General features: G+C 38.3%; 2 protein-coding genes across 4 annotated transcripts in view; both read right to left on the bottom strand.

Annotated features, from left to right (window-relative positions):
- LOC135874010 (LIM zinc-binding domain-containing Nebulette) overlaps nucleotides 1-23,062 on the bottom strand; it is a 411,833-nt gene that overhangs the window by 33,116 nt on the left and 355,655 nt on the right. For all 3 annotated transcript variants that reach the window (XM_065398686.1, XM_065398685.1, XM_065398684.1), the window contains exon 5: nucleotides 1,324-1,495. In XM_065398686.1, coding sequence (XP_065254758.1) covers nucleotides 1,324-1,495 — 172 coding nt within the window. The remainder of the gene's footprint in view (nucleotides 1-1,323; nucleotides 1,496-23,062) is intronic.
- Nucleotides 7,616-23,062, bottom strand: part of LOC135875074 (nebulette-like) — an 85,849-nt gene continuing 70,402 nt past the window's right edge. Inside the window, exons 14-22 of the mRNA XM_065400052.1 lie at nucleotides 21,834-21,944; nucleotides 20,072-20,182; nucleotides 19,304-19,414; nucleotides 18,050-18,160; nucleotides 17,327-17,431; nucleotides 13,166-13,258; nucleotides 9,923-10,015; nucleotides 9,440-9,523; nucleotides 7,616-7,702 (exon numbers count right to left, since the gene is read on the bottom strand). Coding sequence (XP_065256124.1) covers nucleotides 7,616-7,702; nucleotides 9,440-9,523; nucleotides 9,923-10,015; nucleotides 13,166-13,258; nucleotides 17,327-17,431; nucleotides 18,050-18,160; nucleotides 19,304-19,414; nucleotides 20,072-20,182; nucleotides 21,834-21,944 — 906 coding nt within the window. The remainder of the gene's footprint in view (nucleotides 7,703-9,439; nucleotides 9,524-9,922; nucleotides 10,016-13,165; nucleotides 13,259-17,326; nucleotides 17,432-18,049; nucleotides 18,161-19,303; nucleotides 19,415-20,071; nucleotides 20,183-21,833; nucleotides 21,945-23,062) is intronic.

Below are 23,062 nucleotides of genomic sequence, written 5' to 3' on the forward strand. Positions count from 1 at the left end.
TTCCTTATTTACTTTCTCTATACCACTCATGATTTTACAGACCTCTATCATATCCCCCTTTAGTCGCCTCTTTTCCAAGCTGAAAAGTTCCAGTCTTATTAATCTCTCCACATACAGAAGCCACTCTATACTCCTAATAATTTTTGTTGCCCTTTTCTGAACCCTTTCCAATTCCAATATATCTTTTTTGAAATGGGGCGACCACATCTGCACGCAGTTTTCAAGGTGTGGGCGTACCATGGATTTATATAGAGGCAAAATGCTAGGACCATGTGTACCACTCTTATGGAGCATTCCCAAGGCATTATAGGTAGGGAGAGGAGGCGATTGATGAAGGGGGTCCTTTCCTTATGAACTGATCTGCAGAATTTAAATCATGGAGACCCGTTGTGTTAGAGGGATACAAGTTTATTCAAACTGAAGAACACTACAGCCCTAGATCTCTCTTGAACAGTGAATGCCAGTTACATCAATGTTCAAGTTAAAGAAAAACTGCATTGACTATTTATAGCATCTTACAAAGTTAGGTAGCAAATGAGAACATATCCCCCCAGCTTCTAGAAATACCAGTTACTGTTTCAGATCTTCATAATATTAATGATTTCATTAGAAGCTGCCATTGTACTGATACTTCAGTACGAGTTTCACACTGGGAAATGCAGACTAGGAATGAAAGCATTTGATTACTATTTGAATTCATAGGAGAGGTGGTTCTACTTTTAAATTAAAAAAAAAATAGAATTTATACCTTAAAACAAATGTCTGCCTCCCCATGCATTCCAAGGGTGAAGCTGAATTCTCTCAGGGCTAATCTACAGCAGACTGTCAATAGCAGTTTTCTATTGGATTATTTATTTGCATTAAATATCATAAAGTCTCAAATATAATAATTTACTCTTTGTAGTTCGATGTAATGATTAGAATACCTTTTATATTACTCTGCAATTTTCCTCTTCCTATGGTTTTGTAAAGCTAGTATCTAGAACAAGTCTTTCATTTTAACATTTGATTACTTAATGTCCTCATTAGTTTGAAGCTGATAAGGTTGATTACAATTACCCATTCTGCCTGGCAATTATTCTCTGAAACCCCAATTCTGACCCTTAATTTTAATTTAAAAGAAAAAAACCTCACAAAATAATGAATTGAGGAAGAGTGTATAGTGACTAATAAGGTAAGCTAATGATATTTAACATCATCATCACAATCAGAGCCAAGTAAAATGAAAAAAGGGGATATTTTTCTTGGTTATAAGGAGGAGGAGAAGCAGAGCCTTTTATCTTCACACAGATCTCTGGACAGCAACATTATTTAACAACTTACCAACAATTATTCCGGGTCTTCTATCCATTTCAACTATATGTGGATGCACTCCTTTATATGCAGCATCACTCATAACCTGGGTGTTTTTTCTCACCCGTTCTGTCACAGGATCATCCACCACTGGTGTAAAACCTCTGCCCTTTGTCTTCTCAAAATCTTCATGATATTTTACCTGGAAAAGAATAGGAATGTTTTTTCCCCCAGCAGTGACTGATATTAACCCATCTGAATTATGCTAAAACTAGCAAGAACTATTTCATAATGAGCAATTTTATTCCTTGATTTTTGCACCATAATAGTATCATAGAAACAGAGATGGAGAAGACCTGACAAGTGGTCCAGTCCATCTCCTTGATATGATTTCATTACATACTTGCTACCATTTAAAAAAAACAACAACACTTTTTTTTTGCTTGCCATTCCATCATGCATTAACTCAAGCTCCTGAGTGTCTTCACGCAATGATGCTGACTTGTACATCTAACGATGTAAACAACCCTGTGATATTAGGACAGGGTTCTGAAGGATCTCTTAAAAAGTAATTTAATTCATTAGGAATTTTGCTGACATGCATAGTTTTATATAAAAAATATACTCCCTCCTCTGACTTTTCTTTTTAAGCACCAGTTGGTTGTATAAAGATAGAAATTATGGGCAATTAAGCTGTTCCTATGCAGTCTGCTTTCCAAAAAGGGACAGAAGAGAAGAAAAAAAATTATATACCAAGCCTTGGAACAAAACTGATACGAGTAAGTGTTATAAAGGCAGTATCCCTGATTATGCATTATTTGATTTTTTAAAAAGATTCTTAATCAGTGATGTTTTTAATGTGTATATACAACATACATACACACACACTCAACACAATTAATTTCAAGACTCAAGTCACACACAATTCAGGAACATGCACAGGCACAAAGTGGTGTGTGTCACCTAATCCAGTCAAACTGTGGGATGCTCAAACGGTGAGGAACAGCCTGAAGTTTCTTTTTTTTTTAAAACCAGACAATCAACTGTTAGAAAGCCATTTATTAGTATTTTGACAATATTCATTACATTCATATGCGGTTAGCAACCCCTCTCTCCCTTGAATGGCATAAGAGAAAAAACAGTTTCCATACTTTATTACAGTGTTTAATTAGTTACCTAGATTAATGAAGGGTAAACACCAGTGTACAGTCAAGTGTCATTCCTTAGTATAGTCTAGTTATTTGAAGAATGTACCCTACCATTGAGATGTTGTTTTGTGTTTCTCTGACATGCCTTAGCTCAGGTGTATCAAGAATCACACTAGGTCTACCTTTCATCTGCTTCTGATCACTGCTGTACTTGACCTACAAAACAGCAACAACAGTACACATGAAACATTCATTTACATTGAAAGACACTGCAAATATGAAGCCTCACAATAATGACATTTCCAAATCATTTTTATACAAACTTTTTCTGTTTCCTCCTCTCTCACAACTGCTGTTTTTTGTTTGTTTTTTAAATCTAGGATGCGGGTGGCGGAGGGGACTGGAAATGGCCAATGGACACATTCATTCCATTGGCCACTCATTCAAAAAGTCAGTAGTGGCTGAAAGTCAAACTTCTTGACTGTTCAGTGGTATATGTGAAATAGGTCATGAACAAGTTCTTACTAGTCAAAGTGAACATTACAAAAAATACCATCATAATTGGCTCTCTGAAAGGTGTTAGTGCTTGTGCTCAGAATGGAATATGGAGACTGAACTACCAGACCTTCCCTAGATAGTCCCTATCTCTTTCCTCCAGCAGGGATAGAGCATGCTGTAAGAACTTTTATGTCACCAGAGGATTGATCCCCTTGATATTTGGGAGATCCTCCCAGGGCTGCATATGCCAGTTCTATGCCCAGACTTTGCCAGAAGTACAGGTGCAAAATGGTTGCACCACATCTGAGGATCATCTTGGTACATTTAGAAAATGAGCATTTATGCCCTATGTTTGCATGTGCAGCAGTCGTCATTACTATCTACAATGTTACCTTGTGCCTAATTAATATTGCTGTGGTATTCTATATACTTAGCATACTGAATGCCAGGGATAGCACAGTAACATTAATTACTTGCAAATAGCAATTGTCAAGTTTTTAATACAGCAAATGTTTCTAGTTGGAAAGAGGGAGTCAATTAGCATAGACTTCTGTGTCATTCCAGTAGACTGGAGTACTTTCACTAATGGACATTCTCATCTTAGTCTTCGTTTCTGAACCATAACATGCAGATTGCATGCAAATATATATCATTTTAGATATATCCATGCATTTACACTCAAAAGTATCTCCTCTCAAAGAATGTGCACAAATCTATTATAATATGCTTTTATACTGAGAGGATAATAGAATATAATCCCAACTATTCAGCAGATAAATGAATATCTATGTTTGTTTAATAATCCTTGAGCAATCCACAGTATAAACTACAACATAGTCTCTAAAGATTTGTTAGGCAGTGGTTTTTTTAAATAAATGTGCTTTAACAGTATACAACGAAAATTTAAAATGTAACTGTCTTTCTTGATACCAACATACTTATCTTACATCATATAATTACTGCCAATGCATTTCATTACATCTCTGAGCCACTGCTCATTAGTATGGCAGAGCATTTATCAAGGCAATTTTGGGGAAAGTCTCTGTAAAAATATCTTAGTTTGCAGGAATAATGATTAAAATAATTAAAACTCATGAGTACATTTTTGTGATAAAGAAATTAAATATCTCAGAACCAGGTATCTAAATTACATTTGTTCTTACATTTTAAGGGCATCTCATGGTCACTTGGATCAACAGTTATTGTTCCTTTGCCTCTTGTGTAGTCTCTCTGACAAACCCAGCTTCCTCTACTCTTTCTCTGATAAACACTGTCTAAGTTTTAGGGTGTTCTTTACTATCACCTCTCTTCCAACACCTCTTGTCCAACACCTGCTCTAGATGAAATCCTGACTTCATTGAATTTAATTAGAGTTTTGCCACTGATGTCTTTGGGCCCAGGATTTCACCTCTTGTGTTCTGGTGCTTGGGGCACTCCCTGCAAGTTGCTTGACTGATTGTTTCTGTCCCTATGCCACTTTGGCTAATTCCCTGCTCTCTAATAGCCTCCTCTAAAGTTTATTCAAATGTTCACTCATCCATCTATCCTCTCAAACACTTAGAAAATGTCATAATGATAAAAAGTTAATGGCCAGTTAAAAACAGAAACAAAAGCCTTGAACATAATGAATCATGAAATCCAAGACAAATATACAGCCTTACTCATTGATAGTAAGGCAATAGGATCCCTTTTGGACCAGTCATCTCTGATATGGATAAAGCACAACATAATGCAACATGGAACAGAAACCTATGTTAGAGTTTCCATGCTTTGAATCAAAAAAAGCTGAGCTTGCATTGAGTTTAGAATTCTCGTTCTTTTTGTCCTTTACCCTAGAGTTTACTTCTGAAGCTTGGTAACAAGAGACTAAGATTTCTCAAACAGAATCCAGATTGACATAGGATGACTTTCTCCTTGTAGAGCACTGCCCCAGATATCCGCTTGCATTTTGTGTAATAGTAATTATGGGAAGCATGGGTACTTTTGTTGCCCATGGTGGTACGTGCAGTATATATTTTCAAAGATTAAGAAATCACCTTCAAACGGATGATGCAATGGGATGCATTTATCACATCAAATCTAAATTGAAAAGCATACCCTTGTTATGAAAATAAACAGAGCAAAAAGATTCAACAACTTGCCGAACTGATATTGTCTTGATTCTTCTTGACCCTCTCCATCTCAGGAGTGACACTCACAGAAGTAGCTTTGGCAGGCTGCCCTTTATAGTGAACCTATTATTTCACAGAATAAAAATGGTATATACTATTTCAACAAAACCATGTTACATTACATTAAAGCATATGATTTAAAAGGTCATCCAGGAAACAAATCAAAGGATAAACTGCATTTGAAATTTATTAAAGCTTATAAAACTTGATTCTTGAAAAATAACCTTGAATTCTTCCTATGGATTTTTATTATTTATGTACTTGTGTGTACATACACACAGAAACACTGTAAAAAGAACAGGAGTACTTGTGGCACCTTAGAGACTAACAAATTTATTTGAGCATAAGCTTTCGTGGGCTATAGTCCACTTCATCAGATTCATAGAATGGAACATATAGTAAGAAATATATATACATACAGAGAACATGAAAAGGTGGAAGTAGCCATACCAACTGTAAGAGGCTAATTAATTAAGATGAGGTATTATCAGCAGAAGAAAAAAAACTTTTGTAGTGATAATCAAGATGGCCCATTTTACACAGTTGACAAGAAGGTGTGAGGATACACATTTTTTTTCTCCTGCTGATAATACTTCATCTTAATTAATTAGCCTCTTACAGTTGGTATGGCTACTTCCACCTTTTCATGTTCTCTGTATGTATATATATTTCTTAAGGTGCCACAAGTACTCTTGTTCTTTTTGGGGATACAGACTAACACGTCTGCTACTCTGAAACAGAAACACTGTGTACACCAATTAATAACTTGGCATTTACTGTACTAAAGTTTATAGTATTTATGGTACTCCCTCCACTTAGAATAGGGCATACCACAAATACTGCAGCAAATTCAATGAGAGCAAATGGTAAGTGTCGAGATTTTAATGGCACCCAGTGTATATAAAAAAACAAACCAATAAACCCAGAGATCACATAAAGGATACATCCATGTTCCAAACTGCATGCACTATTTCCATTGCTGATTATCCGGGGTGATGGAGTACACAGAGGAGTATGACAGAGAGCACAAGGGAACAGAGAGAATTAAAATCAATTGTCAAAATCACGTTTATTTAAATGTACTTTGCATTTTTTTTAATTAAAGGAAGTACACATCTAAAGGTAATGCATTAAACTCATGCATGTTAGAACATAAGAACATAAGAACGGCCGTACCGGGTCAGACCAAAGGTACATCTAGCCCAGTATCCTGTCTACCGACAGTGGCCAATGCCAGGTGCCCCAGAGGGAGTGAACCTAACAGGTAATGATCAAGTGATCTCTCTCCTGCCATCCATCTCCACCCTCTGACAGAGGCTAGGGACACCATTCCTTACCCATCCTGGCTAATAGCCATTAATGGACTTAACCACCATGAATTTATCCAGTTCTCTTTTCAACACTGTTATAGACCGAGCCTTCACAACCTCCTCAGGTAAGGAGTTCCACAAGTTGACTGTGAAGGAGTTCCACAAGTTGCGCTGCGTGAAGAAGAACTTCCTTGTATTTATTTTAAACCTGCTGCCTATTAATTTCATTTGGTGACCCCTAGTTCTTGTATTATGGGAATAAGTAAATAACTTTTCCTTATCCACTTTCTCCACATCACTCATGATTTTATAAAGCTCTATCATATCCCCCCTTAGTCTCCTCTTTTCCAAGCTGAAGAGTCCTAGCCTTTTTAATCTCTCCTCATAGGGGACCCGTTCCAAACCCCTAATCATTTTAGTTGCCCTTTTCTGAACCTTTTCTAGTGCGAGTATATCTTGTTTGAGATGAGGAGACCACATCTGTACGCAGTATTTGAGATGTGGGCGTACCATCGATTTATATAAGGGCAATAATATATTCTCAGTCTTATTCTCTATCCCCTTTTTAATGATTCCTAACATCCTGTTTGCTTTTTTGACCGCTTCTGCACACTGCGTGGACATCTTCAGAGAACGATCCACGATGACTCCAAGATCTTTTTCCTGACTTGTTGTAGCTAAATTAGCCCCCATTATATTGTATGTATAGTTGGGGTTATTTTTTCCAATGTGCATTACTTTACATTTATCCATATTAAATTTCATTTGCCATTTTGTTGCCCAATCACTTAGTTCAGTGTTGTACCAATATGCAAAAGGAGCAAACAGCGTGACCTGGGAAACTATAGGCCAGTTAGCCTGATATCAACCCTGGGCAAAATCATGGTGAAGATGATATGGAACACAATCAGTAAAGAATTAAAAGTTGGTAGAATAATTAATGCCAATCAACATGGATTTATGGAAAACAAGTCTTGCCAAACAAACTTATTATTTTTTGATGAGATCACAAATTTAGTTGATAAAGGTAACTGTGTTGATATAATATACTTAGGCTTCTGTAAGGTATGTGACTTAGTCCTGGATGACATTCTGATAAAAAATATTAGCACTATACAAAATCAATGTAGCCTCTATTAAATGAATTAAAAACTGATTAATGGAGAAATCACAAAAAATAATTGTAAATAGGGATTCAGCATCCAATGGGCGTGTTTCTACTACGGTCCTGAGTGGACCTGTTCTTGGCCCAAAGCTGTTCAATACTTTTACCACCAATGATCTGGAAGAAAATATAAAATCATTACTGGTAAAATTTGCAGATTACACAAAGAATGGTGGAATGGTGAACAATGATGTGGACAGGCCAGTTTTACAGACTGACCTGGATCATTTGGTAAGATCTCATTTGAACAATGTTCATTTTAACACAAACAAATACATGGTCATTCATCTAGGAACAAAGAGTGTTCAAGATGGGAGCTGTTAATTGGAAAGCAGGTATTCTAAAAATGACATAGGGGTCATGATAGATAACCAGCTGAACGTGAGCTCCTAGTGCAACGCCATAATGAAGTGGCATTGATCCTTAGATACATAAGTAGGGGAAAATCAAGTTGGATTAGGGAGGCGGTTTACTTCTGTATACAGCATTAGTAAAACCATTACTGGAATACTATGTCTGGTGATCACACTTCAAAAAGGATGTTGAAAACCTGAAAAGGGTTCAGAAAAGTGCTACAAGAATGATTAGAGGTCTGGAAATCATATATAATAGCGATAGACTAAAGAAGATAAATCTATTTAGTTTATCCAAGAAAAGGTTAGAAGTGACTTGATCATAGGCTACAAGTACCTACACACCGGGAATATATTTCTGATACTAGACAGCTCTTTAATCTAGTGGAAAAAAGTATAAGCTGATCTAATGGTTGGAAGATGAAGCTAGATACATTCCGACTAGAAATAAGGCACAGATTTTTAACAGTGAGAGCTACTAACCATTACAACAACTTATATATGGATGTGGTGGGTTTTCCATCACTTGAAATCTTTAACTGAAGACTGGTTGCCTGACTAAAAGATATGCCCTGGATCAAAGAGAAGTTATGGGCTTGATGCAGAAAATGCTGTGTGAGGTTCTTTGGCTTGTGTTATGCAGGAGGTCAGACCAGAGGACCATAATAGTTCCTTCTGGTCTTAAAATCTATGAATATATGAAATCAGCTAACTTCTAGATGGTGAGGATGGATACTTTGGCTGGTGGTATAAATGGAGGGAAACTGGAGCCAAACACACTCACATTTCCTCATTGCCTTTGTTGCAGTCACCTTTGATTTAGTTGGCTCCAACCCTCAAAATCTCTGGGTTGGAAGATCCCACCGCACAAGCATACCTCACACTCCTTTTGGGAGTCCAGCTGAGCAGAGTAGCCAGCGTGTCTTTGAAGACAGATCAGAAAGGATGAAGATAGTGCTTCAGGAATGCGAGGATGGTGAAGTATGATAACTAAATGCCCTGCCTTCTTACACATCTTTCTGCCCAGCAGTAGGATTTTGAGGTGGTCTTTTTTGTCATTGGATACCAATTTGGGGCAGTTTTTTGGGGGGGAAGAAGGGGGACAAAGGAGGGATTAATTGGAGTCCACACTTAATTGTAGCCAGTTATGGCCAGAGAAACATGAGGAGGACTGTATTAGTCAGATTTATGACCTGAAAGAGGGGGAATAGTTTTGGTTCTAATAATATTTTCTTTAATAAAATTGTGGGCATTGGTTTAACCCAGAAACCTGTATCAAGCTTCATTTCCTGACTCATGCAATGGCCTTGTTAATAGATCCTTTGGCAACTGTTATTCTGGAGGTTTACATTAAGATATATATTTATTTTTGAGTATATGCTCAACTAAGGAAAACAAACATCTTTGTGGAGACTTGTTTTGTAAGAAATCTATAGATCAGATGATTATGTAAGGAAAAAATAAAATTAAATTGAAAATTAAAGCAACTTCCCAAGCTGACAATTTCTTGATTCTTCTTGACTCTTTCCATCTCAGGGGTGACGGTCACAGGCGTAGCTTTGCAAGGCTGTTCTTTGTACTGAACCTGGTAAACAGGGTATTAGAAATTATACGGAGAGCTCCAAGTAACAAAAGTATTGTGCTCTGTTAATAGAGATTAAAGAATAATGTAAAGCAATTTACTAGAAAATAGCATTCATTAATGAACACACACTTCTATCCACATGGTACTTAATGCTGATCCTTTTGCAAATTCTCAAATTCATACATCAAGTGTATAATGTTATTTTGATATGAGTAGGTAATTCCCATTAATGTTAATCAAAGCTCAACATTGAGGGAAGATTATATAGTTAAATCGTTAAATAGTCTTTTTGACAAAGTAGAATTAATGCAAACATCATGGATTTATTCATTTAGAACCAAGACATTCAATAAAACAGAGAAAATACAGTATAATGAAAGTAATGAATAAGGGTCGCACATTGCTAATATTCTTCTGGTTTTCCTTAACTCTCCTTATTTCTGGAGGATCCGAAATTGCTGTGGCATGCTTCATTTCTTCTTTGTATTTTATCTGAACAATGGATATTTAAAAAAAAGTTACTAACTTAAAGGAGACCTAGAAAAGCACAACAAACATTTTGTAATCCTTCTCCTATGTCTAATGCACAGTTAGGCCTTACATAGCAATATTACACATTGGAACTCCAAAACTTTTAAGAATAATCGTATTTATTATTTTTCTAAACAGTAATCATTCAGATTCCTGGTCCACGTGGGTGAGATCAGGTTTTACTGAACCCAGCACAGGGCTCATGTGGCAGCCTTGGGCTGTTTGGCCTCGTGCAGCATGGAAGTTTCATCCCATGGCATTGGCTAATTTAAAGGCTGCTTTCCATGGGGTGCTTCATCTTGAGGGTGGTGGAAGTGGTAAAATCCCCTACAAATAACCAGCATATAACTTCAATAAGATCACTACCTGAGAGCACTGAGAGACGCCTCCCCTAGTCTGCCTTAGCTGGTTAGGACAGTACCCAATGGCCTGCATCAGAATCGTAACAACATGAATCAAAGTGAGATGAGAAGTGATGAAGAAGAAAAAAAGTCACAGGAAAATATAAATTTTCCACAAATAAATGAAAATAGCCTACCTGTGCTTACATTTCTATGTAATGTGGTATTTGGGGTAGCATACTATATCAGTATAACAGGGTGATGGGCTGGATGCTTGGGGACAGCCAACCCTGATTACTGAAGGAATTATTCCAGCCCACCTTTGCAGCATTAATGGCTGGATGGGGCCTGATGGAAGGCAGCAGATTCCCCCTATAAAGGGCAGCAGGAAGCTGCAGTGAAGGGGAAAAGCTCAGGAAGCTGCAGGGAATGAGAAAGGCTCCTGCAGAGATGACCATGACAGCAGGGAAGTTGAGAAGTAAGAGCCAGAAGGTTGAACTCCAGCCAGGAGAAGCCTGGGAGAGACTGCTGAATTTGGAACAAGCTTCAGGAATAAGAGAGAGAAACACTGAAGTGAGGCTTTGAGGGCCAGCATGTACCCTGAGGGTTGAATAAATTGAATCTCCAGAAGAGAAGTGTTTTAAATAATTTTGGGTTGTATTTTTGAGGTACTGAGGAACTGTGACTCAGGAACCTCTTTGTGCCAACTAGCAGAGGGCACAGCGGTACACAGAGTTTTACAGGGATGCCCTGGGTCAAGTGTATGCACAATAATTCACCATATGGTGTCAGGTAAGGTCTTTCCCGACAGCCAATAGCCCACTGGTTATTGTAATCCTTGTAAAATGTAGGTACAGATAACATTTAAAAACTTATGTATCTATACTGAAAATTATGTTCTTAAAGCCTTGAAGTTAAAGGGAGGTCACCAGGAGGTGACATGCCTCAGACAGGTTCTGTTTAGGCAGGGTGTATTAGATGCTTAGCTCTCTGACTGGTCACTGTGTATTGTGCGTCTCATGATGTCTATTTGCATACTGAGCCACCAGCTAATCAAGACTGCAAAATCAACAGGAGACTGCAAAATCTATAGGAAGTAACACACAGCAGGAGAATGTCCAGTTTATTAATAAAGATGAAAGGACAGTTTTGATATTCCAGGGGTTGCAAAGAGATATACAGTGCACTTTACCTAGGGGACAAGCTGGCAGCGTGTTTTGTCTCAGGAAAAAAGGATCACGGCCAGGCCTGGCTGAAAAACACTGGAAGGACTTTGGGGTGAACTTTGTTCAATATCACATGAAAGTACCTAGTTATATAAGTCTAGGTTCTAGAACGCAAGTTATGATTTGATTTTATATGTAACCATTTGTTTCCAATATTTCTACTTGCTATCGTTTGAATCTCTTCTCTTTGTTAAATAAACTTTTGCTTGTTTTCACTATACACAGATCTAAGTGCTATGTCTTAAGCAGAGCAGTGATCTGAGGTGAAGCTAGCAAGCTCACATTTACTGCTTCTTTGGGGGCAACAGATCTGTGAATATCATGAATGTCCAGTGGACATGGGGCTGGACACTCCAGGCAGATGCTGGAGTGTGCCTACCACTATCTGCAGAGAGACAGCTGGGCCTGCCAGGCCTAAAGGGGCGTGCTTTTGTTGCCTGTGGCTGGTGGAGTTGGAGAGCTGACCCCCAGCAGCCACAGACAAGGCTTCCTCATGCTAGGGGCAGGTGACAGCAAGGGTATCCTGGGAGGTGTCACAGGAACCAAGAGGGGAAACAGAAGCGGAGTGCTGCAGAGTGACCTCTGGCCACGGGGGGGGGGGGGGGGGGGGGAGGGGACACACTAAACAGCTGACCCTGTAATCAGTAAAGACTGAAATTCTAGTACAATAGATGTTAAAAAATACCCTATTTCCTATGAGAAGCAGATACAAAAAGTACCATACCTCCTGCTATGACTCTATTACTTGCAACAGTTTGCTTTTTATAAAAAAAAAAAGTGTTCAGTTGCGAGAGATGTCATGTAATTGATCACATTTTTAAGAGTGATCACAGCAGTCAGTGTGCAAAAATGCACAGACACATGTACGATACAGGTGCCTTTTCTTATTTGGTGATAGCTGACCTCAAATCTTTCTCCAAATTACCACATTTTTTAACTTTTAACTGAAGAGTACATCCTGCTTCTAAGAAGCTGTCTTTGACTTTCAAATGGTGGTTGGCATGCCTAAGATTCTCAAGCAGCCATAGCTAAACAATCTCATTTAAAGGACCAATCTCATCAGCTCCACCTGTATAACTTGTCTTCAATAGGCCACAGTCCTCAGTTTTCTCCCAAAGCCTCTTCTGGCACAGTATACCAAACAACCAGCTAAAGCGTATGAGCTTTGCAGCAACTTTTAAGGGGGAAATGTTTTGTTAATAAGACATTTTTCTAAGTTGCAGGTTGTAGCTGGAATTTATTCTAAAACAGCAATAGCGAAAATGGTTAAGGTGTTTGTTTTTTGAAAGATGAAATCCTGTCATCATATATTTAATTTTAAAAAGATCTATTTCCCATTAATGATGACACATCCAAATTAAACATTACTTTTGGAGTCGTGTAGCCCCAATACCATGTTAATGTAGCGCATTAAACCTTGGAAATCTGATGGAGTAGCATTTGAATAAGGTGAAGGATAGGAAAAGGTAATATTTATAATAAAATGAAAAAAAACTGACCACTCTTTTCTCTGGGGAAGGACAATTAATGTTGCTAACACTTACTGAACTAATATTCTGCTGATTTTTCTTTACTCGTTCAATCTCAGGAGTCTCTTTGACTGCTGTGCCAGAGCCTACTCCCTTCTTATAAAACACCTTCATATACAAAAAGAAAAAAATAATTATGAGCCACTTAGGCATGCAAGCATCAGTTCTCATAAAAAAGACCTAGGCAATTTTCCAAGTTCTAACCTTGTCTGACTATAACTCAAGAAAAGCAAATATTTAAATTTTTCAAAAATCAGCTCAATTATCACTAACATTAATAAAAGGTCAGCTATCTTTCTGTACTTTTTAATATCCACAGGTAAGCCAGGTAATCTATCATCATCATCCTTTTGATCTCAATTTCTTACAGATTTTCTATTGATAATTTTAACTTTAAATAATAATAGATTTTAGACCAGAACCTGCACATGCTTACACATGTAACATTAAGTTTAAGTAATCTCACTGAAAGCAATGGAAAGACTCACAAAAATAAGCATTTTCAAGATCGTGACTTTATGTTGCCTTTTTCATCCCTAGATCACAAAGTAGTCTAAAAAGGTGGACAAATATTATTATTCATTTACAAACTGTAATATTGAGGTATAGGTTGATTAAATGGCAAGCTGAGTCAGAGCTAGAATCCAAGATCTTCTAGCCACAGGACTACATATTACAACTGAAAACAAAGCTTTTATCTGTAAAAATACCATTCTATTTTTATACTACCTGTCTTTATTCCAATGGTTTTAATAGGGGTCAAAACACAATGCATAAATACAATCAATAACTCAAGGTATTGAAGGAGACAGTATTCAACAAATGCCAAGAGCTGCCATACTTTAAATAAGCCTCATGTACCACTGCAGATTGCACAATTTTCAGGTAAATTTCATTTGAAAGAAAAATGTCTGGAATTTGAGTAATAGGTGTCGCCAATGTTGCCATTCAATGTAGTATTATTAGGCTGGTAGTATAAAACCAAGTTTGACTCATGACTTCACAGAATAAAGCTTTAACATTTAGTATTTCTGTCTTTCCTAAACCAAGACTTACTGAGCTTTCTGGTTTTCCTCAGTAAATATAAATAATGAAGCATAAGTGCAAAACCCACACACAACGTTTCTCTCTCTTTAGGAACATGGGAACAATCAGACTGGATAAGGCCCTTGGTTTAGTAACCTATCTCTAGCACCAGATGCTTGAAAGTAAGGTGCAAGAAACCCCACAGTAGTCAGACAAGGAATAATCTGTCCTCATGAAAGTCTTATTCTAGACCCTAATAATTAGGGATGGGTTTAAACTCTGAAGCATGAGGCTTTTATATCCTTTCAAAACCTTTTTTTTTTTTTAGTATTAATTATAACAACTCTGGATATTCTTGTCATCCATATTGCTAAATTCTGGGTCTCAAAGACATTCTGTGGCAATGAGTTCCACAGTGTAATTACACATTTTGTGAAAAGCATTCCTTTATTTATGCTAGAATTTTGAATTTACCATCTTTCAATATCATTAGCTGTCACCTTGTTTTTGTCTTATGAGACGAGGAGATCAAAAGATTCCAGTCTACCTTCTGTTTACTTTTATAATGTCCCCTCTTACTCACCTCCTCTCTATGGCAAACAATCCTCAATCTTTTCAATCTATCTTCATAGGACAGTTTGTCCATGCACTAAATCTTTCTTGCTTCACTCCTCTGAACTCTTAATTTGGCAATGGCCTTTTGGGGTGGGGTGAACAGTATTACCCAGTATTTCAGATGAGGGTGAAACATGCACATATCTGATTTTTAATGTAATAAAATCTTCAGCTATGTAGAATTTTACCATGTGAAAAGAGAGACAGCTCATGAGTAAGTTCTTTAAAATTGTTAAAATGCACAAACTTGTTAAAAGGAGGTAAAGAGATTTACATACAGTACTCATTAAACCAAAATATGTTGTTTCTTCCTCGATCACGAGGTATAAAACATATTGGAACATGAATTTTACTATGAAAGAGATGACTGTGCAGTTAAGATCCTACTGTGAATGATCTGACATATCATTTGGAGCCAGTTGTGCTAAGAAAGCACTTCCAGCTGGCAAACAAAAAGAAGCACTGATTCTATCTGCAAAGCTAGCTGTTTGTTTTGTCCTCTTTAGCCAGAGAAGGAACTCCGTCTCTTTAACCCTGACAAAGTCCAGGTGTGAGACACTGCCAAACTATTGAGAAATATAAATAAAAGGAGGATCAAAGAATGTCCCAATTTTTCTTTACTGTGGTTGCCGCTAGTACCATCCCTAGTTATTTAGCACTAGATTGCTTAATAACTTACCTTTATTAACCTAAGCTGCACAGGAAACTAAAAGGTCAGAAGGTAAAGAGAACGAGCCAATAGTATATTAACATATCGTTCCCAATTATGGGCTGGTTTCACAGAGAGAGGGTGCAGTTAAGAGACAGAGTTCAGAACTTTTATCTCAGAAATAAAGGTATATGCTTTTGTTAAAGAATTAGCTAAATATAAGGGGGCATTTTTTTAAAAAGCCACAGTGTTGCAGGCTCATGCTGGCCCTTACAGAGTTACTGGAATTTCCTAGGAGGCTCCAGGACTTTGAGGCTTGCCAAAACTCCTCCAAGCAGTGGCAGATTGATTGTATGGCTCTGAGTCCCAACTGGCAGGGGGCTCAAATCCCAATAGAATTTAGACCCACAGATCCATCTGCTGCCCTCTTCCCGCCGACAACTGCTGGGGAAGAGTGGGGCCAGGAGATGGGATTCAGGGAGGGCCTAGCTCAGGTTGCCCTTTTTTACCTTTTGTGTTTGAATTTAGCACATTACTGTGTTACTGTAACATGAGACATAGCGTAAAACATGCCTCCATAATACATTGCACAGCAGTGTTCAAACACGAGGCAACAAACAGCAGGAAGGAGCAAATATGGCAAGCCAAGAACTGAGGCAGCTGGGCCCATCAGCAAATAGTATCAGAAACCAGTAGGTTCAGTGCTTCAAAATCCCTTCTCTGAAAGGAGAAGAGACTATTCCCAACCGCAGTCGCTTGGAGTCGTGGTGATGGCAGGAAGATGCTCCACGAGCCTCCACTGCCCAAACCTATCTCAGAGGCCTCTCTTCTCTCCTTTCCCTGGAGGCCCCTGCTTCCGCTTCTGATGCTGCAATGTTGAGGGTGATATAGCTAAACTGAACAAAGATTTAGCAGCAAGCCTGTTTTTGAAGTGAAATGTAGTTGAGTAGCTAAAATGATGTGCAATACTCAGGAATGTCACCTCTCTGGTCAGATAGTGGTAAAAATTTCAAGCAACATTGTTTACATGTTGAAATTTTGTTGCAATACAACATAGGTTAATTTACAATACCAGCTTTAATAGAATTCCTTTACCTCTAGACAACTGGCTCTTTCTGAGCTAATGATTGGGAAATTAGTACATTAGCCAGCAGTTATCCTACTGACCTTTACAAAGAGTCAGCCGGAATAATAAGTAACTGGACAGTCTTTGGTTACATAAACTAAATTCCCTGTATTCATTTTCTCTTTTGGGAAACAACTATTAGATTAGAAGTATAGTGAGCATTACATACAGCAGAACTAATGAACATACAAAAGTGAAGAGGACTGAATACATAGGCAACAAAGTGGGAAATTTTAGGAATCTGAGCCATGATGATTTTTATTTAGCGGTAAACTAAAACTTGGATCTAGCATAAAGTAAAAAATCTCTCTCTTGTCCAATGTAACATAAAACCGTTGAACTAATATTTTTAAGTCAAATGTATTTTGTAACAGGCTTTCTTCTAGTTTTAGACCATAACCATATGACAAAACTTATACTTACAATGGTGCCACTCCAGGTTTCTTCTCCTTTTAATACACAGTTTGTAATAAAGCTATCTTCAGGGGTTGATAAAAAAAATTCTTCGGTTAAAAATAATTGAGTCTTGGTGAGGGTAGCATCATGATTTAGTAATTCAAAATATTAGTGTCAAGTCTAGCAAAGACAGGTGTTCTTTCTAAAAGAAATAGGGATATGGTCTTTGCCATTGCAAAACTATGCATATGGTTGAAGGACAATTACTTGAACATTCCCATTTTATGCCAGGACACAAGAGAGCTCATTTCACACTGAACATATGTGAAAAATCACTTCTAAAAGCAGAACTGCTGCTACTCACTGAACTGATGTTTTTCTGAGTATTCTTAATCCTCTCAATTTCTGGAGTATCTGGTATGGTACAGTAGTTACAGAGCATCTTCCCTGCTTCATCTTTGTACATTTTCTGAAAAACACCATTTTACCATGGTCATGTCATCTCTGCTTACGGCTAGAACATCCAAAATGTGTATTCACTCTGATAATGTAAAAGCGCGTTAAAATAGTTGTAAACGATTTAGTCCCAATTAACAGCCCCTTTACACTGCCAGAGTGGTGTAAAGGGACCTTAGGCCTAGTCCACTCTAGGAAATTAGGTTGGTATAACTATGTCGCTTAAGGGGTGTGAAAAATCCACATCTCTAATCAACGCAGTTAAACCAACCTAACCCCCAGTGTAGACAGCTCTAGATGGATGGGAGAATTTTCCTGTTGACCTAGCTACCACCTCTCAGAGGGGTGGAGTACCTACACTGATGGGAGAACCCCTCCCATTGGCATTGCTAATGTCTTCACTGAAACATGCAGCTGCAGTGTTTTAAGTTTAGACAAGCCCTTAGTGTAAATGAAAATCAGGCCCAAAAACTTTAGTTCCACATGTGGCTTCCACATGTAAATATATTTAATATCAGTATGGATTCTTCTAATTAATAAGAGGTAATGCGGCATGCACTGCACAATGTGTGCCTAGGGCACACTCTTGTGAGACATGAAAACACTTACTTAAACTTCATTCTGTACTCACCTGGCTTGCAATTTCAGAAGCTCTTTTGGCTCTTCGTATCTCAGGAGTATCTGTGCCCACTTGCATCCCCTTCCCTTTAATTTCAGTCTCCAGATCTTTCTTGTATTCTTTCTGCAAAAGCCATAACTTCAATAATCCTAAAATCTACAATAATCCTAACATTTAGTGTAGGTGCTGTTGTACCTGTAATTTGTGTGCTATTTTCAGAGCTATTCTTGTAACACTCATTGGATTCCAAACAATGGGCGGTAGCTGTACAATCTAGTTTTTTTGCAAGCTATGCTTAGTTCAGTCAACTTTCAACATGACTTTATATATATATGCTCTCTAAACCCATTGGGGTTTAGAGAGCATGGCCCCTTTAAATTTTTTTCCTGCGAGGGGAAATGCTGATTGTTCCAGAAGGAGGAAGTGCTGTTTGAGGATGGGGAGCAGCAGAGAGAGGGGAGAATGACTTGTGTGTGTCTGGAGCTCCAGACAGAAGGGCTGCAGCAAGCTGGCCCTCATGGAGAGAAGGAGCCAAGAACCTGCCTGAAGCCTGGGAGGGACAGAGCGGCCAACTGGGGACACCCCAGGATAGGAGCCAGGAGGAGCACTGTGACAGGGAGGAATCACCTGAGAAGGACAAACCAGAGCTGCATGGGGCCGTGAGTACTGGGGCCTGTGACTTTGCATTGGGAATAAGGAGGGAGGCTGTTAGCTAGTTAAGCGGGAAGGTTGTTGCTCTGTGTGGCTTTGCAGAGAGCGGCAGAAGAGGGCACCAGAGGGGTTTGTTGGGGAAAGTTTACTGGCGCTGACAACGACCAGGAGCACCCACAACTCACCACTGGACTGGAACTTTGCCCAGGACTCCTGAACTCTGTGTGCAGACACATTGCTGGGTGTCTGCTCCTTTCAGACTGTGGTACCACGGGCCCTGTGGGGCCTTGAGTTGAATGCAACCCTGTTTTACCGCTCCCCCTATATTTCCCCCTGTTGTTTTCCTCCTTTTATCCCTCTGTAAATAAATATTTCCCTTTCCTATATTCATTGTACTTTTCTGGTGTGTGTGTGTTCACTCTAGGGGGTTTGGAACAGGTGCCCCTGGGGTGGAAGGGACTTTCCCTGCTGCATTCCTGTGTGCGCCTTCTCTTGGCCAGAGCTGCCTGCAGAGCAGACTCCATCTTGCCCACGAGGGCGCTAAAGTTACATATATTTAAAAGTCTTATTGTATTTTACTTTAAATATAATGTACATGTTTCATTCTGTACCCACCTGGCTTGCAATTTTAGAAGCTTTCTGGGCTCGTTGTATTTCAGGGGTATCTGTGCCCACTTGCATCCCCTTCCCTTTAATTTCAGTCTCTAGGTCTTTCTTGTATTCTTTCTGTGAAGAATAGGATTGGCAATACTCAGATGTACAAGAGCCAAAGCTTTATATGGATCCTGCTTTCATCTGTGTGCCTTCATTGAATAGAATCCTTATAATACCAAATGGCTTTTATATTAATAGCATTAGCTCTGTGGGGTCTACCTACAGTATATCTATACTCCACTTGTTGCCAGCTTAAAACATCCTTTTAAGAATACCGTTATCTAAAATTTCATGCAGTCTTTTATCTCAGTCTCTCTCTTCCATTTTCACAGTCCTGACTGGAGGCTTGTGTAGATATGAATCACTTCCTCTGACTGTGCAAGATCAAGGCTGCAGGGCCTTAAGCATTTTCCCTATCTCTGCATCCATTTATCATCTAGTCCTAGCCAAACAAGCAGCACCCTATTTTAAGGCCCAAAAGCTAGTCAAGATAGCAGGTGCAGCTCCTGATCATGGTGCTGATGATGTTAGTAAGTAATGCAACTTTCACCTTTTCCCAGGAGTTGGAATGTGTCACACCAAACTCTAATCAGCTCATGACCATGAATTTTGTGAAACCTAACACATTTGACTCATTACTGTGCTGATTTGTCACAAAGCAGAACTCTTAATAAAGGTAGCTTATTATATTCTGTTGAATTAAAAGCTTCCACCAAATACTGTACTAACCTGGCTTGCAATTTCAGAAGCTTTCGTGGCCCGTTGTATCTCAGGGGTGTCTGTGCCCACTTGCATGCCCCTCCCTTTAATTTCAGTCTCCAGGTCTTTCTTGTATTCTTTCTGTGAAGATACAGTTTCAAATAATCAGATGTACTATAACCACATATTTATGGGCCAGATTTTCAAACTAGAGCTCCTTTTTTGTGGACATAACCTTACACCTGAAACGAACTGCCAGGAAACCAAAGTGTAGGAGCAAAACTTCGGGAGCTATTTCACAACAAGTTCAAAACTGCAGCCACAAAAATATGGTCTGAAAATCAGGCCATATAAATAGTAGTGACTATCTTCCAAAGAATTTTTAAAAACTCTGTGGAATGTAATGTAAAAAGCTATGTATGGTGTCTTCCCAATACAAGCATAATCTGCCTTTAAGAAAATAATTTATTTATGAAAGGTCTATGGTAGAAATCTAATGAGGTACAAAGGTGTTTCCAGTGAGCTCTTGTAGCAAAAAAGTTGTAATTTACTAATTTGATATGAGGTCTTTGCTGAACCACACTCATTAGACAAATGGCAATACTTATATACATGATCTTTGGTTTTTCAGTTCTATAAATTAGAACTATCTGGTAATCATGAATGGCAATGACTATTTCATCTTCATCACACCCAAAGAATATACATCCCTCATTCATAAGCAAATGGAATTAAAATATTGAGACACTACATATGCTGGTTTTAGTTCTACTGTTTGATAAAAGAAGCAAATAAGTTATGCTCTTAGCTATTCGATACTGAGCACTCCTTTCTGTTTTGGTGTTCTTCCACCTACTGAAAACAATCAGATCAAAAATAAATACATTTTCTTTCTTTTCTTGCCCAAGTTATATGGCTCAATGAACATTGACTATACCCTCCTATTAATTAAAAAGGGTTCATCTTTTACATTGTAGGGCACCAAGAGCCTGGGCTAAAAGGCTTTCGCTTCTTGATCTCTTTTTGAGTGGAAGAAATTGATCAGCCTAGTGGTAACATACCCCACTTCTCACCCCACGCTTTTTTCACAAAGGACAAGATAACCTGTGAAAAGGGTTAAGACTGCTTTTCCTCTCCTGTTGAGGATGGACTGGAGAGGTTTCTTCCTGGCTTCTTCTTTTTAAAAGATTGAGAGAAGGACAGTACTGGGTGATATGTGTATCCTCATTAACTTGAAGCAAGCAGGGCAGGCCCTATGCATCTACACTCACTCTGGTCACAATAAATGTTCCATTTCCCAGAAGGCCATCGACAGAAGCAAGGCTTCAAGTGGATTTAAGTTTACATGATCTGGTGGTAAGCCCTGGATTTGGTGTTAGTGAACTTGGGCCAGCACTATAAGCACTAAGGCCCAGATCCTGAAACATGTTCTGTGCAGGCGGACCCCTGCGCCCATCCATGAGCACAGAATAAATTGCAGGCTTAAGGTCCAAGCAACAATGGTCCTTCAGCAACAGCTTTGCATTTGGGAAGTAGCTTTCACAAATATATATTTAATCATTTATATAAATGTAAGTTGCAAGATGTTTGCCAATACGCACCAATATCCAGTTCCAAAAACTAAAATGTTTAATATAAAAGTTTTTAAAAAAAATCTTCAGCAAATGTTTCTTTAAAAGCCCATTAAACCATATTCAGCTTTCTTTTCAATAGAGCGGACTAGTTTTCACTAACTGAAGCAACCAATAAACTGAGAAAAACCCCAATATTTTAAAATGCTTTATCCACTGACCTCGCTAACAATTTCAGATGCTCTTTTTGCTCTCCGAATGTCAGGAATATCTGGAATCAGTATCATTCCTTTCCCCTTTATTTCATTTTCCAGATCTTTTCTATATTCTTTCTGCAAAATATAGGTTCCACCAGTTTCAAAACATACAGTATTTCCATTTAAATTATGCAAAAACATAGAATATTTTCCAGAGGGTGCACTGTAAAGACTGAACTTTCCATTACATTAACAACCTTCACCAGCAAAACATACCTCATTCAGTATCTGGGCTGCATTTTTCACTCTAATCGAATCCGGAGTATCTTCAAACACTGTCAGTCCTTTTCCTTTCATCCCTTCTTCCAAATCTTTTCTATACTCTTTCTAAGGATTTAAAAAAAAAATCTCCACTTTAATTGTGTGCAAGATCTTGAAAAGATATGCCTCTTAATAAGTATTTGAAGCCTTTCTTTGAAATTTTCTATGAAATATGAATTAGCTGAAGTACATTTATCATAGTTAAAACAGAATTGGAAATTATCAAATCAAAAGGTATGTTGCACCAAAAGTGAAAAGGTTTTAAATTTAGCCTTTTATTTTGCTGTGTGCTCTTGAAAAACATTCCACCCCGTACAGTACTATCTCATCTGTATAAGGGCCTTGGATTGTAGATCTTCGTATGTATTAATTGCAATAACCTTCGCTTTGTGGGCTTTCCTGTGGATGGCAGCTTTGATAGATTGGTGGCTAGCAAACTACATTTTCAGCCCCATTCTACTAATGGCATCACAATTAGGATAGATGCCCTAAATAACGATAGTAAGAGCTGGTAACCTGCCTATTTGGTAAATTATGTTCCACAATACTCCCACCATCTGACTTCAATTTCACTCAGACACTGCACTGAGATAGTATCTATCAGCATTTAGCAGCTACTATTGCCATAGTATCCAAGTGCTCTATGTAAAATTAAAAGCACAGTGGAGGCTGCTGTGGCCAGCTGGTTCTCCGTCCTCTCCTGTATTCCCAGATGAGCGATGTGAACTGATGACAGGCAGCAAAGAGATGCTTTAATCCAAACTTAAGGTTTTTACTTACGCTCTCTGAACTCCCTTTTAAAAAGAGTGAGTGGGTTAAAAGACATACTGAGATTTTAAGCAAATATTTTTCAGCTGGCTTCTTAAGTAAATGAATTAAAGCTTTCTTTTATTTACTGAATTTCACAGAATTTAGCAAAATGCTTTGTCCTT

The sequence above is a fragment of the Emys orbicularis genome, chromosome 2, assembly GCF_028017835.1.
Source record: "Emys orbicularis isolate rEmyOrb1 chromosome 2, rEmyOrb1.hap1, whole genome shotgun sequence".
In the NCBI taxonomy this organism is placed as follows: domain Eukaryota; kingdom Metazoa; phylum Chordata; order Testudines; family Emydidae; genus Emys; species Emys orbicularis.